The sequence below is a fragment of the Suillus discolor genome (assembly GCF_016758755.1).
Source record: "Suillus discolor strain FC423 chromosome Unknown F5147scaffold_5, whole genome shotgun sequence".
In the NCBI taxonomy this organism is placed as follows: Eukaryota; Fungi; Basidiomycota; class Agaricomycetes; order Boletales; family Suillaceae; genus Suillus; species Suillus discolor.
The window spans coordinates 157,235-172,925 of record NW_024541252.1 but is presented as its reverse complement, the minus strand read 5'-3'; the positions used below and the strand labels follow the sequence as shown (position 1 = coordinate 172,925).

At 47.3% G+C, this 15,691-nt stretch overlaps 6 protein-coding genes across 6 annotated transcripts; 4 read left to right on the top strand and 2 right to left on the bottom strand.

Moving 5' to 3' along the window:
• Positions 1-527: 527 nt before the first annotated feature.
• Positions 528-1,016, bottom strand: F5147DRAFT_670832 (uncharacterized protein). The gene has a single exon (XM_041435556.1). The coding sequence runs from the start codon at positions 842-844 to the stop codon at positions 614-616; it is 231 nt and encodes a 76-aa protein (XP_041297933.1). The 5' UTR covers positions 845-1,016; the 3' UTR covers positions 528-613.
• Positions 528-2,725, bottom strand: F5147DRAFT_811149 (uncharacterized protein; the record flags this gene model as incomplete). Its single annotated transcript, XM_041443451.1, has 3 exons — positions 528-1,285; positions 1,333-2,639; positions 2,698-2,725. The coding sequence occupies 3 exons, from the start codon at positions 2,723-2,725 to the stop codon at positions 869-871; spliced, it is 1,752 nt and encodes a 583-aa protein (XP_041297932.1). The 3' UTR covers positions 528-868.
• Positions 2,726-3,896: 1,171 nt separating this feature from the next.
• Positions 3,897-4,992, top strand: F5147DRAFT_670829 (uncharacterized protein; the record flags this gene model as incomplete). Its single annotated transcript, XM_041435555.1, has 3 exons — positions 3,897-3,976; positions 4,034-4,289; positions 4,356-4,992. A coding segment is annotated over exon 3 (512 nt), but the record flags the coding sequence as incomplete, so codon positions are not given.
• Positions 4,993-5,141: 149 nt separating this feature from the next.
• F5147DRAFT_768427 (uncharacterized protein) lies at positions 5,142-6,368 on the top strand (the record flags this gene model as incomplete). The annotated part of the gene is made up of 9 exons (XM_041440971.1): positions 5,142-5,399; positions 5,452-5,497; positions 5,551-5,691; positions 5,748-5,813; positions 5,874-5,942; positions 5,995-6,065; positions 6,121-6,211; positions 6,273-6,280; positions 6,336-6,368. 9 exons carry the CDS (start codon positions 5,142-5,144, stop codon positions 6,366-6,368), a joined length of 783 nt encoding a protein of 260 aa, XP_041297930.1.
• Positions 6,369-6,535: 167 nt separating this feature from the next.
• Positions 6,536-7,918, top strand: F5147DRAFT_670822 (Triosephosphate isomerase). The gene is made up of 6 exons (XM_041435554.1): positions 6,536-6,807; positions 6,861-6,984; positions 7,040-7,083; positions 7,130-7,328; positions 7,384-7,571; positions 7,622-7,918. The coding sequence occupies exons 1-6, from the start codon at positions 6,696-6,698 to the stop codon at positions 7,708-7,710; spliced, it is 756 nt and encodes a 251-aa protein (XP_041297929.1). The 5' UTR covers positions 6,536-6,695; the 3' UTR covers positions 7,711-7,918.
• Positions 7,919-7,938: 20 nt separating this feature from the next.
• F5147DRAFT_299314 (uncharacterized protein) lies at positions 7,939-15,601 on the top strand. The gene is made up of 29 exons (XM_041429100.1): positions 7,939-8,225; positions 8,286-8,513; positions 8,565-9,230; positions 9,280-9,508; positions 9,560-9,715; positions 9,765-10,202; positions 10,251-10,359; positions 10,408-10,739; positions 10,790-11,272; positions 11,321-11,565; positions 11,616-11,989; positions 12,036-12,196; positions 12,248-12,373; positions 12,429-12,588; positions 12,646-12,702; positions 12,751-12,991; positions 13,038-13,110; positions 13,162-13,225; positions 13,275-13,391; positions 13,440-13,506; positions 13,552-13,586; positions 13,643-13,729; positions 13,785-13,911; positions 13,971-14,094; positions 14,142-14,201; positions 14,255-14,395; positions 14,452-14,624; positions 14,675-15,366; positions 15,427-15,601. The coding sequence occupies exons 1-29, from the start codon at positions 8,040-8,042 to the stop codon at positions 15,485-15,487; spliced, it is 6,012 nt and encodes a 2,003-aa protein (XP_041297928.1). The 5' UTR covers positions 7,939-8,039; the 3' UTR covers positions 15,488-15,601.
• The last annotated feature ends 90 nt before the right edge of the window (positions 15,602-15,691 follow it).

The following is a 15,691-nucleotide window of genomic DNA, read 5'->3' as shown; positions in this document are numbered from 1 at the left end:
TTTATTTGTTTCGTTGTGATATTTAGATTCGTCGCACTATATATTTGGTGCTCCGAAGTGATTTAGAGGATAGAACTTCTTGTAGCATACAAATTTGTTTGTTTCGTTGTGATATTTTAGACTCGTGAGAGTGGGCTTTCAGAGTGAAATTTCACCGCAACTTCAACTGAAATTTCAGAGTGAAAAACGGAACTATCAGCACCCTGATTTCAGTATATGATAATGCTCTGAGTTTTAGACCATTATCTTATGATTTTGCCCAATGAATTTCACTGGAACCACTATCTACAGTGATTCCCGGTGAGTTCATAGCTTCGTTAAGTGTATCTCTTGCTCACGTAGCATGTGATATTAAAGTATTACTTATTGGCTCGACTTCTGAAGATGGGTGGATTGCCCTTCTCATTTTCAATGTCATGCTCTTTGCCTTCACATTCCCCCTTGTGCGGGCACACCTGGCTGATGTTGCAGTTCCGGAAGGCCGGGCTGGGGCATCATGATAACATTGATTTCAAAAAGTCGAATGTCCTGTTCGTACATACACAGTGCTACTAGCCTGAGTACTGTAGGAAAGTGACCAAGAGACGAGTCTCAGCGTGTTGAAGAAGAACCGCTAAACATTCACGGTACCTAATAGACGAGTCCACAGAGAAATATAGGAAGAGAGAATCGAAACATAGATAGGACGCGATACATACCTCAGCGTGTTGAAGAAGAACCGCCGAGGTGTAGTCACAAACAGCGAGAATATAAGGTACAATAAAAAGTCCGGGATGCCAAAGGAGACACGACGAAGGCAATGACGACGTTGTACCTCCAATAAGTCCAAATAGTCTTTCAGCATAAATAAGGTACTCCTCCCAATTGCCTACTCTGGTAGAGTGTCCAACAAAAGATTCAGGATACCAAGGAAAGCCGATGCTGATGCGCATGCTAAGACAAGAGCACCGATCCAGGCACCATTATTGGCTGTGGTTTCAATAATCACATCATACGCTGCGCCTCCCCTGCTAAACACGCTGGAATTGCAGAAACACCTATCGTAAAAGTTGGAGTACTGGAATACGCACGCCAAGATCACCAGGAAAAAGTTTACTATGGCAAGCAATTTGCCCGTCCACCGCAGGATGTGTGAAGATGCTATGGCAACACGTGCAGATAGCGATACTCGGCGGCGGCCAGCGGCGGAATAGTGGGCGAGAATACTGGATACCAGGAGCATCATCCAAATTAAAGTCGAAATGGCTCCGTAAAGGAGATAGCCCATAAAGCGACACCCAATTTTCTGTCAGACGTTAGCCAACTTGATCACAAGTATACAGGAAGACCCACTGTTGTAGGAGTGAACCACGCCACCAGAAGTGCTGCTCCGACTGTTCCCCATTGTAATCCCAGCGAAGCGCAGGAAGCGATAAACATTCTTGTGAACACACCAGGTGCCCAATGGCTGCGTACAATCTGCACCCCATTAGGTTCCGCGCAATACACTGCAATGTGCTGGAGGGATTCGCGTCGGTTCCTATCGTGAATGCTTTGGGTAGTGTCGATGTATTGGATGGTCTCGATGTTTTCAGTAGGGTTATGAATGCCAGATTCGTCCCCATCACTCCCGCACACGGGAGAATAGCTATAGGCCTTCTCTGATGCCTCTGAGTCCTGTTTGAATACCATGAAGATAGTCTCTGCTGTAGATGCCCATCGCAGTGAACGCGAGTAATTGAACACCGGAGGGGTGAGGAGTTCGTCTGGAGACATCACATCATCCTCTTTAGCAGTGATTGCCAACGCTCTCCGGGATGACGCAGGAAGCATCCCGACACGGACGTCTGCTGTTCCTGTGTGCATACTGTGTCTGTCTGCACGGTCATACGCAGCTTGTAAGCGACTGAAGTCGCATTTTGGGGAGAGCTGCAGCCATCCGACGACTATCGGAATCAGCCACAACCACAATGAGCCAGTCGCCTGTCCGTTGGATTGGAAGTCTGCACTATTCGATGGTGAGTTGGCAACAGTCAGGATATAGGCGATGATGACCCATGCAATGGAGGTTGCGGACGCGATTGACCAGGTATGGGTGTAGTCCACAAATTCAGCGAGACACTTCCACCAGTTATTTTCCGGAAGGATGAGAGATGGCAAGCGTTCGTGATCAGGATGCAGTCTGAGAGGGACTTGCTGAAGGCTGCTCAAGATGGAGAGCGCGAAATGTGAATTGGGATGATAGTTCAGCGAGTCAAACTGGTAGGTAATCCAGCGAGAGTTGAGGAGGGTGACGAATAGAGAGTAACCAGCAAGTGTCGGCGAACCAACAGTTAACACAACAGACATGAGATTATCAAGCCTGTACTGTGCGCCAAAGGGGAGCTGCGAAATCAGTGCAATATTTGGCAGCAGCCATGCACTGAATTCTTGCGAAAATTCAGACCACTGAAAAGCTTCTTGTCCAGTTCCGCATTCGGATTTACACAACGAGTAGCTGATCGCTGTTGCATCAGAAACATCCGACACGGGATATCCGGTACTGTTGAATAAATCATCGAGGGTAGTATTTGGATTCTGAATGATGCTGATTAAACACTGAGAGAAGTTGGTTGCCGCAACGACTGTTCTGGCAGCGTGCACCAGTAGTAGTAACAGAGCTATGGACAAGTATTGAATGAGACACCCATAAATCCGTAATCCAGTCATTGCGCTTACCTGCCTGAGAGCCTTTGTGCAAGCGCATTTGATTAGTTGTGTCGACTATGTATGTAAATAAATTGGGGTAACTTACTAGAGACAGGTATCTCTGCCTTTATACTTTAGTGCGCACTGTCGAGCTTCTGCTCACGAGATCCAGAGGGCAGTGTTACCGGGACTTGTTCGGTGACTTCCAACGAGGATAGTGGCAGTCGATGCGGCTGAAATGACAATATGAAGGCCCATCTCGTTCATTATGGCTATGAAGACCTGACCTGCGCATCTGTCAAGGAAGTTTTGTCTACCAAATTACCAAAAAGATTGTGTACAGGTTACGCCGAACCCACTGTTTACATGAATATCACTGGTTTCTGGTGAATCCGTCGTATCGCCAAGAATTCCTTTTTCTATTCGAATATCTACTGATGACCGATAACGCCGTGTATGACGCAGAGGTCACCATAGTAGTGAGGAAATAGGAGACAGAACGCAGCATAACGTGGTGGCAGTGGATGCACGGTTGTAATAGATAATACCCAAACTCGAAACTAGTAGTTGCCCGTCAGAACAACGTCAGAAGATGCTATCAAAAATCTTGCTTGTTGATTTCAACGAGCTGGCTCGGCTTGGGATCGGACACAGCCAGTGTGCAAGGTGGTTGAACGTTAATGTTGAAATCTTGTTTGTCGGAGTCTTTGGACGTACAGCGCTGCTCTCCCGCGGACATTATATAAGCACCAGGTACCGATCTCAAAGCGTTTTGTCTCTCCAAGTCGCAATCATTTCTCATCACACTCATTAATATTATTGTCATTCACTGCTGCGCATGCAGCTTCTCGTGTCGCAACGTGTCGCAAACCGTCCGCTCTCGATCATCCGGTTAGCACGGACTCCTCCCTAATCCTGGTCGGTGATCTTCCCAGTGCTCGGTGCAATCATACCAGCGTTTATCGTACCGGACAGTTCTCGACCATATGGAAATACATGCGCAACATGCCTTGAAACCTCAGCCAAACTCCATCTACAGTTCCCATATTCTTTGAGTCTTCCTATCCCAATAAGCCCATCCTCGTCCATCGCACTACCATGTTTGGTGGCTTAGAATGCCGATATATCAGACTTGAAGGCGAGTCCTTCCATATTACCTTCGTATCTGTTTCACGATCCTCACACTCTATTAACGGAAGATGGCATCTACATATTCATCAATGTCGACTCTCTGAGACGCCGGAAATTGGCCATCGGCCATTGGTGTCTTATCATCCAATGAATTTGTAGCATTGGGGAAATACTATAAGTCTGTAAAGTCATTGAGACTCCTGACGTGATATGAGAACTGATCTTTGGTTTACAGTTCACCACATGTCTCATCTGCGTTGTCAGTGGAGATCAGGGCATTCTGTGAGCTTAGTCGAATGCTAAGCAGTAGAGAGGTATCTTCAAATGTCGTGGGATGAGCCATTCGGTGAGTGACTCGCTTCTTGTTCATGCACATATACTAACATCTCGTAAATATATCCTTCCAACCCGTGCGTGGTGTTCAACCTTACATCACACTCGTGGTTTCCGTTATACATGCTTGCGACCATCAAAACAGCGCACTGTTTGATGTGAGTGAATCCGGACTCTGCCCTGTGAGCTTTTGCTGATGAATAACTAACTGCGGTCCCTCATAGACTGCGAAGTCGCTTGACACACGGATGCAGGCCACGCACAATTTGCCAAATACGTGGCGAGCAAGAAAGTCCCACCTGAACGATCCTGTAGAGCATTTTCAGTTGATTCTGGACCAGTGTCCGGTCAGCCATCCCGACCACGCGACGGCTCTCACCAACCTTGCGTATGCGCGCCTTCAAGGGTATATTCGCACTTCAAACATCGACTTCACCACTTTCCTCTGCCGCGATACCCTTGCATTGCGTCGCAGGACCGTCAATTTGCTCGTGCTCAGTTTACTAGATTTGGGCTGCTCCAGTTTCGTTTCTGGTTTGCAAGTCAAAGAATGGTGTGCGTGCGTCCCAGACAAAACAAGCCGAGGCTTCAAGGAAGGACTCTGGAAACTCGGGTCTGGCAACAATCCTGTCTCGAGGAAAGGGATGATATCGGCGAGTGTGGCGCAATTGCAAAGCTTGACCAGAATCCAGATAACGATTATGAACACTAAACATCGACAAGTTCCTATCGAGCCACATTGGATAGCCTCAATATGTAGCTAGCGCCTTGAGTTCATAGCTTCATTGAGCCTATCTCTTGCTCACGTAACATGTAATGTCTCCGTCAATGTATTCTTACTTCTTGCAAATACTATGGGGCGCAAAAACCTTTTCCGAACTTCTGGCAAAATTAAAAGGCTACATCCGGATAAGTCAGAAGTTGGGGTATTTAGAGTCTGCGGCTCAGTATTGATCAAGCGCGTTCGAGACTTGCCCACACTCTCACTAATATTGAAATTCCTCTCTTCCATGTCGCAACCTAAAGGCACTGCTATTGTCACAGGAGCCAGCCGGGGAATTGGCCGTGCCATCGCACTTCGCCTTGCTGACGATGGCTTTGATATCGCTCTGAATGACATTGCGACCAAGAGCACAGAATTGGATGTGGTAGCCAGTGACATTAATGGTAAGGGACGACGAGCGATCGTTATTCCAGCAGATGTATCGGTGGAAGATGAGGTCAAAGAGATGATCGCAACCACTGTTCGGGTTCTAGGGGGCGTTGATGTAGCAAGTCTTCCTTAACACACTTCTGATAGCATCAGCTAATATCGGGCAGATGATAGCTAATGCCGGGATAATCACATTTGGCAACGTCTTGGACGGTAAGTGGCCATTATGTGGCACTAACGTCCACCGCAGTTATACCTGTACCCAGCCAACGTAGAAAGTTTCGACGCCACTTTTTCGGTGAATGTCCGAGGGACGCTCCTCTGTTATAAGCATGCCGCCCGGCAGATGATCGAGCAAGGACGGGGCGGAAGGATTATAGGCGCATCATCAATACTCGGGAAGAAAAGTACAATGGTTTAATTGCCTGTTCAAATAGTATTCTAACTTACCTGTGATACAAAGGTGCCAAGGATTTTATTGTGTATAGCAGCAGCAAATTTGCTGTGAGAGGGCTCACTCAGGCTGCAGGTGAGATGGTGATAAACATGGAACGAGTGACGGATAACCGATTCCCTTGATCCTCCGCAGCTATGGAGCTTGGTCCTCACGGTATCACCGTGAACTGTTATGCTCCAGGGCCCATCCAGACAGAAATGCGTGCGCATTAAAGTGTTCATGTAGTCCGAACGATGTCTGAACCAACCTTCAGTGCAGACTTTGAGAGAACAAAGAGAACGATGGACAATTGAACAGGGACTTGATCCTGGTTCGATTCAACGAGTAAGACGCGAGTTGATTGTGCAGAGTTATACATTCCCATGTTTTTTCGCATCAGGTGCAGACAACAGTTGGGTACGAGGGTACTCCAGAAGATATCGCAAGTATCGTCTCCTACCTCGTGTCGAAGGAGGCGCACTTTATAACCGGTGAGTTTCAATTCCCAGTCAGTGGGACATCGGGGCTTATTGGATACCTGATGTTATATAGGGCAGAGCGTAAGTGCACTTGGAATCCCGTCAAACCTTTTGATAATCTCGATTCTCGACACAGGTTTCTGTGGATGGAGGTCTCTTTTTCACTTAGGCTGCGGCTGGAATCAGGGACCAAATAAATTATTGCCTAATAGTTAGCATAATCAGGCACAAACTGAATTGATTCTGGCCAAATCTCGTACGAATTGCGTCAGATTTACGTCTGGATCACGTACCCTGGGCCGCGACCCACGTTTGAAATTTATTGATTATCCTCGTATGATCTCGTTGTAATCCGATTTAGCGCGACATCGGACGATTAGATATGGACTAGTACTCAACTTGAGCCTGAACGCTTGCCAACGCCGCTGTCCACTGCTTTCCTCTGCTTGACGCCGTCTTTGAATCCAATTCTTCTCTCTTCCACCATATACCTCATATGCCTCGTCAATTCTTTGTAGGTGGAAATTTCAAGATGAACCCCGTCTCGCGGGGTCAAAAGGAATCTATCATCGGTGTCCTCAACTCTGCCGATTTGGACAGTACGACTGGCGCGTATTTTTCTTGCATCTATGAGACCTTCAGCTCACAGAGATTGATGCAGAGATCGTCATCGCGCCTCCGTCGCTTTATCTCATCCCACTCAAAGACACGGTGCGATCGGAAATACAGGTCTCTGCTCAAAACTGCTACTACAAAGATTCAGGAGCATTCACTGGTGAAATAAGGCGAGTCAATAGAAAGCCTGAGTTGGCTCAATCTTGAACTTTCTTTCAACATTAGTCCTGCGCAACTCGTCGACGCCAGTATCCCGTATGTGATTCTGGGTGAGTGATTTTTAAACTTCCATGGATGTCGGCTGAATTATTTTAGGCCACTCTGAACGCAGGACCCTCTTCCATGAAACGTCTGAGTTCATTGCCCAGAAGACTAAGGCTGCTTTAAATGCGAAGTTGAAAGTCATCCTTTGCGTCGGTGAAACCCTTCCGGAGCGTGAAGCAGGGCAGACTGCAGAAGTCGTTCAGAAGCAGTTGCAGGCCGTCGTCGATGTGCTGCAGGAGAGTGACTGGAGGTGCGAACTTGAATAGTTGTGCTGTGCCATGCCGTGCTGATTGACAACGTTCCAGTACTGTTGTGATCGCATACGAACCTGTGTGGGCGATTGGCACAGGCAAAGTTGCCACATCCGCTCAAGCTCAGGAGGCTCATCTGGATATCCGCACGTTCCTCTCTCATAAAGTGTCCACCGCTGTAGCAGAGAACACCAGGATTATCTATGGAGGCAGTGTTACTGCTGCAAACTGCAAAGAACTTTGTACGTCCACGGAAAAAGACAAACAAGAATATACTGACTCTCTTTTTCAGCTACTCAACTCGACGTAGATGGTTTCCTTGTCGGAGGAGCTTCATTGAAGCCAGAGTTCGTCGATATCATCAACGCGAGGAGGAATTAGAGAGTGTGATGACTCTGTAGTGTACGATACCGCTTGATATTCAGATGAACTTGCCGATTATGTACTTAGACTTGCGAAAGAAATAGGATCACTGTAGATCGTGAATCAGTATGTTCAGAGATATTGATAGGTCTGACATACTTATCAGAAATATTCGGTCGGAATTTATACGCGCGATCATGATCATGATGTAATAGCTCACTTTCCCAGCCAGGTCGTCTTTCGCATGTACGTACTTCAACACTATTCAACATACCCCAATCGTTATTCTCTGGGTCGCGTCCTAACTGATTGGGACTTGAATCTAATCGAGCACATATCCTGTCGGGATGTTTCGGTCACTTCTTGCACCATGGCAAAGGCATGAAGACCTCGCGCCTACTTCGCCTGCAATTAACATCATTGGTGGCGGTGCCCCAGATACCAGCAACAGTGGTGAACGTGTAGCCAAACAAACCATGCGAGATATGGTAGAGGACTTGAAAGTAACAGAGGCAGTAGTCGCGAAGACAACTGTGAGCCCCGTGTCGTTGTATGTTCAGTGGTCATGAGATACCCATAATTGCATCCTGTAGCTCCTGCAACGGATTGCTACTCTTGTTCGCGAAGTACCCGCAACGAAGGACGCGTTTCGCGATTCAGATGGATTTCTCTTGCTGGTTCACGTGCTCTCTACACTGTCAACCACGATCGGACGACGAGGATCCCAATCGACGCGTGATGCCGTGGCTTGTATCAAGTCGGTTTTCACGTTGGCCTCTGAGGCTTTGAAGGGACATGCAGTGAACCTTGAGTTCTTTGAGGTGCGTTTCTTTGCGCCTGATGTTAATACCATCGTGACCTCGAGAACCAAGGAATTCATTGGTTACTCTTCGCTTTCTGATGCTGCGGACCTGCTGGTCTCTAATGCGGTGACAGCGGACGTGACGCTCGGGTGCTTGTTAGCTCTTTCATTTGGTGATTTCTTCCTCGTGGAATTTTTCAGCTCGTTACGAACAAAAGTGCCTGAGATCGAAGCGATGCACATCCACTTCCTGGAATTTGCACCTGGTCTAGCCAGTATCAGACTCCCTGGAGCATTCAATGTTCTTTGGAGCTTTATTCTGCAAAAAATGAACACGGATCGCGCCTTGAGGCTCATCGTTTACCGGCTTCTAGAACATCTGACGCATAGCACGCATAGAAACCTCGCCGTCCTAAGCATGCAAAATATCTTGCCGCATCTTTTCAAATCGTGGAAGACTAATATGAGCAGCGCCAAAGATGACGATAAGGAGCACCGAATCCTAGCAAAAATTCTTCGGCGTCTTTTTGAAATGGGTGCTAGTACCCAAGACTCGAGAGATTTGCTGCAGTGTACTGCGAAGCAAGATGGAACTGTAGATGCAGACATGCTCGAACTTCTGCGCTCAAGTGCGAAGTCGAGGTGGCCCCAACACTTCTCTCTTGATGGCCGTTCTGCGCTAGCTATGTCGTCCACTGAAATGAAGACTTTCCCTGCTCATGGGTTCACATTCATGGTAGGTTATTTGATTTGCAAGGTTGCGATCGCGTCTAAATCGTGGGCAGGCCTGGATTTGGCTCGAAAGGATGCCTTCGGAGCCACACAAATTGTTCAGCATATCCTTTGGGTCAAACGATGCCGTGGCGCTCTCTGTCGGTAGCAACGGGGCATTAGCCTTCCGATCACGCGTCGTTCAAAAAGTTGAAGTGCTTCCGAAGTCGAAACTGGCGGCTTCTCGATGGACACACGTCACCCTTGTGCATCATAACCATAGATCATCGCATCCTTCCGTCTGTACGTGCTTTGGATACACTCTTGTATTCTTTTGACCCCGCCGTGTTTCAGGCTTGTTCATTGATGGTGTTCCAAGTGACTCGTTGCAATGGGCATATCCAAAATTCGATGAGACGTCGCCTGCGACTTTCATGGTAGGTGATGATGTTACCGCAGTTGAATCTAGCTGGTGCGTGGCTTCTGCCTACTTGCTTTCGGTCGCGCTCGGTAAGCATTTTCTATTAGCAAATGGCTCTGATCACTTCAATACATGTAGATGACGACTTGCCGAGATTTATACACCACCTGGGCCCCCGATATTCTGGGTCATTCCAAGATCAGACTCTCATCAGGTTCCTGACGTACGAAGCGTCGACTTCGCTCAACATGCATATTACAGCTCAAGGCGCATTGCTACCTGAGAATTCGCAACTCAAGAAGGCCATTCGTGGGGATTCGATTATTAGCGATTCATCGATTATATTTCGTGTCGTCCCTCAACCGCACAATAAAAAGGACCAAATTACTCGAGGCGATGTGTTTCCAGTATGCTGTCAGTCGTTGGACCTTGCCGTGTGGAGGATTGGCGGGGCGGCTTCATTGCTGCGACTAGTAGCACTTGCTCAAACGCCGCATGAACTTTCCAGAGCATTGAGCGTTTTCTCTGACTGTCTTCGCAACAGCTGGCAAAACTCTGATGACATGGAAAGGTTACGTGAGTACAGAATATGCGAGATCTTGCTTGTACTTGATTTTCGTATAGATGGTTATGATGTTCTTGCAAGCACGCTGAGAGCTCGAAGTCATCTCATAAACACGACTAGCTTTGAAACCTTGTTTGAATTCCTTGGTCTAAATTTCCGTTCTCCAGAGTATGCCTGCCTTATATCTTAACATGCAAGGCACTGACCCTCTATCAGTTTATCCACTGTCGTCAACACCATCGCATACAAAGCCGTGGCACTTGACTTTGAGCTGTGGTCAAAAACCAGTGCCGACATCCAACGGGCTCATCTCGAACATTTCGCCTTCTTGTTGCGTGCCAGCCGATATAGACAGTTCACCATCAAGATGCGATTGTCGAAACTAGGCATCGTACGCAAGTTATTATTCGCCATTCAGTCAGTCTGGTACCCGCAAGAATCTATACCACTTGTCGTCAACACATTGGTGCTTGTTGCACAATCATCATTTACAGCGGAAGAAGCGATCAAACCAATCGTTTCATACGTAGCTGCCACCCTTGCTGAAGGTGAGTTATCTCATCTTCAAACCCCTTTCGTCCAATTAGATGTTTCCCAGAGTCCCGATCATCGTTCTCATCGTCACCTCGATCAACAACATCCCGTGGAGACTTGCTACGTTCTAGTACCAGGGATAAAGCCGAGCAAGTCCTTGAAGGTCTTGTTTCCATTATGCGCATTCCTTCGCTTCACTCTAAGCTTGCTGGTACGCTCCCTATGCCACGGATCTGTTTACTGTTACTTGGCGACCATCCTTCCGTACACACTGCTTGCCAAGTGCTTGGCATGCTTGGCCTCAGCCTAAAAGCCTCGGTATCATCTGGCAAAAACTTCGAGTTGGCCAGTGGTTGGGGCATTCTCAAGACTGTGTTACCTCCAGTCTGGGATCGCAGTGTACATGATGCAGCTTTAGATATCCTGCCTGGGCGCTCTGGAGACCGATTCAGCGATGACTCAGGATCCCCTCAAATGGTGTCTGTGTTTCTCTTTGCGTTGTATCAAGGACTGTCAATCGAGAACAATAATGCAGAATCCGATGAAGGTGGGCCATCCGTTTAATGTCTTGATATTCAATTCACTCTTCGTGCAGCTCCTTCAAAAGATGCAATCATCTGGATTCTCGATGACTTAACAAAGCTGCACGAGTCGAGTTCATCATTCCGCCGCGTCTTCAGGTCCCAAAGCACTGTCCAGCTACTTGTTGATGGCCTCAATATATTCTCCCCAATAAGACAGCCTCCCAGGGTGCTGGATGCCAAAATATCCGTCAAACTAACGCACTTCGGATTACTTCTTGCGATGGGCAAGCACATATCTACGTCTCAAAAACAACAGGTATTCTACCCCGTTGTCATATGACAAGTCGTCTCAGACTATATGCACAGATTCTTGATATCGTTCGCCCGGACGCTCAGCCAAAAGGGCGAACTGAGCCTGTAGACACTTCTGGGTCACGACTCGGGCTTGCTCAAGCAGACACAGTCTGTAAAGCGTCTGCGCGTCTTGAAGAATGGCGGCAGACGATTCTTGTTTCAGAGCGCAAACGCTTCAGACAGACACTATTAGACTTGTGCTTAATTGTCCATGCTCCAGCAACCTTGAGATGTACTGACTGTTGTTATAGGCAGGAAAAGCGACGTAGAGTCGCATCTTTTGAAGAAAATGTATCTGTATCGACGACCGAACGCGATATTTGGCCCCATTTAGCTCGGAAACGCGTGTCGAGATTGGACGAGACCGAAGGACCGCACAGAGTTAGGTCAGTGAGTTTTCGCTGTTGGAGGCAAAACAATGATATCAGCCAGGACAAAGATGGAGAGCCTCCTGGAAATGTTTGTGCAGGACTCGAGGTCTACTAGTCATGAGGAAGCTTCGTCAGCTTTTGATTCAGAGTTGCTGTCGTTGTCCCAGTCAGAACTTACTTCTCCGAATACCGTGGTTGTTCCATCTTATACAGGCGAAGACGGTTGTTGTTTACTTTCAATGCTTTATCAATTTTGACTAACATTGTTTCCAGGCGATCATCAGCTCGCTGAAGAGGTAACTGAGGACAAACTCAGGAGAGTGAGGCATCAACTCGAACCTGGCGATGTCATTGAGGCTGTTAGCACTGTCTGCCGAGTATCCGGCGTCGATTCCTTTCGTAAGCGGTCCAACTGCTGACTTGCTCGCTGGCATTCTCAATCGTTGATTCCTAGTTGGCATGTTGATCTTCGGGCGTACCCACCTGTACATGTTAGAAGGCCTCGTAGAGAATAGTGAAGGCGAAGTTATTGATGCAGGTGATGCGCCGGAAGGATGGTTCCTTATATCCGGAAGTGCCGTGGACGTTCGGAACTCGCAGCGGGCTCAACGATGGTATAGAGAACAGTTTTCTATTCTATCTTTTGTCATACTGAATATCTTCTATGACAGGTCATTAGAGCAAGTTTCAGGTTTCTCTGACAGGATGTTCCTTTTCCAGGATGTAGGGTAAGATGCGTCACTCACTGCATGTCACTTTACTAACCCGGTCGTCAGGTTCGAGATCTTCTTCAAAGATAGCCGCACACTGCTGGTTATTTTCCTTGATAAGTCACGTCGCCTAGTGGCTTCCCAGATGCTTTTGTCGATAGCTTTGAAAATGAGGACATCCGACCTCAGTTCAACACCTAGATCTATTACACCCAAATCGCTTTTGAGAAGTAGATCATCCACTAGCGCAGTAGAAAAAGAACTCCAATTGGCGCAACAACAGTGGCAGAACAGAGAGCTAAGCAATGTGTGTGATGTTTACATCTCTTATTTCAACACTCACTTTGAACCAGTTTGGTTATTTGAGTATTCTCAATCAACTGTCGGGACGTACCCCAAACGATGCAACTCAATACCCCGTTTTTCGTCAGTGGTTTTTACCTCCTTATTCACAAGCAAACTCACGGCGAGTTTTAGCTTGGGTTCTGAATGATTATGTTTCGGAGGTGCTAGATCTTTCATCTACTGATGTGTTTAGAGAGTGAGTTCGTATACTCAAATCGTAGACTCCAATTAACATAATAATTCAGTCTCACTAAGCCTATGGGAGCGTTGACGGCTGAGCGTCGTGAGGCTGCGGAAACTCGCTATACTAACCTGAGCAGTGTTGACGAAGAGCCATTCCACTACGGAACACACTTCAGCTCGCAAGTTTATTCTATTTGCCCATATTTTTTTCTTGACACCGAGTACAGATCGATGATCGTTTGCCACTTCAATATTCGCATGCAGCCGTTTACCAATATGTTCAAGACGCTACAGGTATGTTCCTTTTTGGTGCGAAAAAACATCTATTTATCCCCTCAGGGAGGAAACTGGGATTTGCCTGACAGGCTTTTTGCGTCAGTCTTCAGTTGGAACCAGGATGTGGGGTAATGTGTAACGATTTATACTTCAGTGATATCAGGAGAACATATTCCTCAGCATCGCATGACATCCGAGGGGATGTGCGTGAATTGATACCCGAATTCTTTACTTGTCCGGAGTAAGTCCTCCGATTACCCTGTCCCGTTCAAATTGATAATGATTACTACGTTCAGATTCCTCGAGAATTCATCAAATCTCGACTTCGGTATCTCTCAAACTACCGGAGAACGGATTCACAATGTTAAACTGCCTGCGTGGGCGAAAGGAGACCCGCTCCTGTTCATCGTAATGCATCGCCGTGTAAGTTTTACAATGGAAGATTGTTTTGATTAACTGATTTTATTCTGGTGCGTAAACAGGTTCTTGAGGGCCATTACGTCAGCAAGAACCTTCCCGCTTGGATAGATCTCATATGGGGATGCAAGCAACGAGACGTGGATTCGGTAAACGTTTTTCACCCTCTCAGTTACGAAGGCGCAATTGGTAGGTTTCTCTGTCGGAATTTACTTTTCGTTGATGGGCATGTACAGATCTGGACAAGATTACCAACGATCTTGAGCGACAAGCTACTGTTGGAATCATCCACAATTGTGCGACAGCCCTTGTCCCAGTCACCTGAAACAGTCAACTAATAGCAATGCAGTCGGGCAGACTCCCAAGAAGCTCTTCACCTCACCACATCCACCACGAAATCTTGAAGGGTTCCTGAGTCTCCCTGTCACGATAGCCCGTGGTGTCCCTGAGGACGCACTTTTGTTAGCAAGAGATTCCATGCCTTTCAAAGGCAAGTGTCCCAGTGTTTTGCTTCGTTCGTTTCAAGCTTTTAACTATTTGACGCAGTCGTGCTCGATAGTGCTGTGTCAAATATTTCCGTCGACCTGTTTGATGCGAAATATAGCGGTATCCGTCCGTTGCCTCTTGGAGCGATTGGCCTTCCTTCGATTAGTCATGAACAAATCGAATGGGATTGGAACGCGAGTGATCACTCACTGCGGTTGGTATCCCACGGAAAAGTACTCAAAAATTTTGTTGACGATGGTCTCAGCTAATGTAGTCCTCTCAGGTTACCCAAGTCATTGAGCAGGTGGCACCCACATGTGCTGCCTTCGCGGACCAGGACACTCTAGTAACGGGTTCTGGTGACAATATTGTGCGTGTTTGGCGTGTCAACCAAGGTCAAGTGGCGCCTTCGGGTTTTGTGGGAGCTTCGGGGCGGTCTCGCAGGCATGCATCTTCAACGCTGTCGATGACGCATATCCTCAGAGGACACACTGAACGTGTGGCGTGTATTGCAACATCGCGTACATGGTCCGTTATTGTTAGTGGCAGCGAGGACGGGAGTGCCATTGTTTGGGACCTGAACAGAGGGTCTTACCGGCATTCAATTTGGCACGGCAATGAAAGCCTGAGAGCAGAAGTGTATCTATCTGCCATCAACGAGTCTACGGGATACATCGCTACTTGTTCCGTTTCCCGCTTAATGTTGCACACAATCAACGCGAGACCAATTGCCAAACTCGACACTGTGCGCGCGCTGATTACTTCTCTGGCGTTCCATGAACGCGAATATTCGCATTTGGATATCCTTGCCACAGGTCACGACGATGGTTCAATCACGCTATGGACATGGAACGCAGACGGGACTCCAGCCGGAATGCAAGCGCAATGGGAGTTTGTTGAAGTTCGTCGGATGAGTTCTGGAGAGGGGGTATCTGATGTTGCTTTAGGATCTGTTACTGCGCTCAAGTTCATCGGGTATGCGGACAATTCACTCTAATCTTAAGAAAGCTTGCTGACAAAGGTTGCTTCTCCTAGTGAACGCCTTTGCGCTGGTTATGCTTCTGGATTGACATATATGTGGACCATTCCTACTTAATGTCAATTGTAACATCGATTGTCGGACTTGAACTAGAGATGATAATCCTTACCCGAAAGATGAGGGATAGTGTAACTTGAAGCTTGAGTACTTACTTTAAGGATCGCACTCAAATCGCATCAATTAGTTTAATGAATATTGAAATTCTGGCCACCCCAGCCTATCACAAGTGCTGATTATGTAATCGTTAGTTACTTTCCTAGT

What these genes read in the sequence shown, in the direction of transcription:
- F5147DRAFT_299314 (XM_041429100.1), top strand. Translation starts at nt 8,040, where the DNA reads ATGTTTCGGTCACTTCTTGCACCATGGCAAAGGCATGAAGACCTCGCG. An exon ending in TTCCTTTTCCAGGATGTAGG is followed by an intron (nt 12,703 to 12,750) that starts GTAAGATGCGTC and finishes CCCGGTCGTCAG; the next exon opens with GTTCGAGATCTTCTTCAAAG. An exon ending in TTGCCTGACAGGCTTTTTGC is followed by an intron (nt 13,587 to 13,642) that starts GTCAGTCTTCAG and finishes TTTATACTTCAG; the next exon opens with TGATATCAGGAGAACATATT.
- F5147DRAFT_670832 (XM_041435556.1), bottom strand. Translation starts at nt 844, where the DNA reads ATGCTGAAAGACTATTTGGACTTATTGGAGGTACAACGTCGTCATTGC.
- F5147DRAFT_670822 (XM_041435554.1), top strand. Translation starts at nt 6,696, where the DNA reads ATGCCTCGTCAATTCTTTGTAGGTGGAAATTTCAAGATGAACCCCGTC. An exon ending in CGATTTGGACAGTACGACTG is followed by an intron (nt 6,808 to 6,860) that starts GCGCGTATTTTT and finishes AGATTGATGCAG; the next exon opens with AGATCGTCATCGCGCCTCCG. An exon ending in TGCAAACTGCAAAGAACTTT is followed by an intron (nt 7,572 to 7,621) that starts GTACGTCCACGG and finishes TCTCTTTTTCAG; the next exon opens with CTACTCAACTCGACGTAGAT.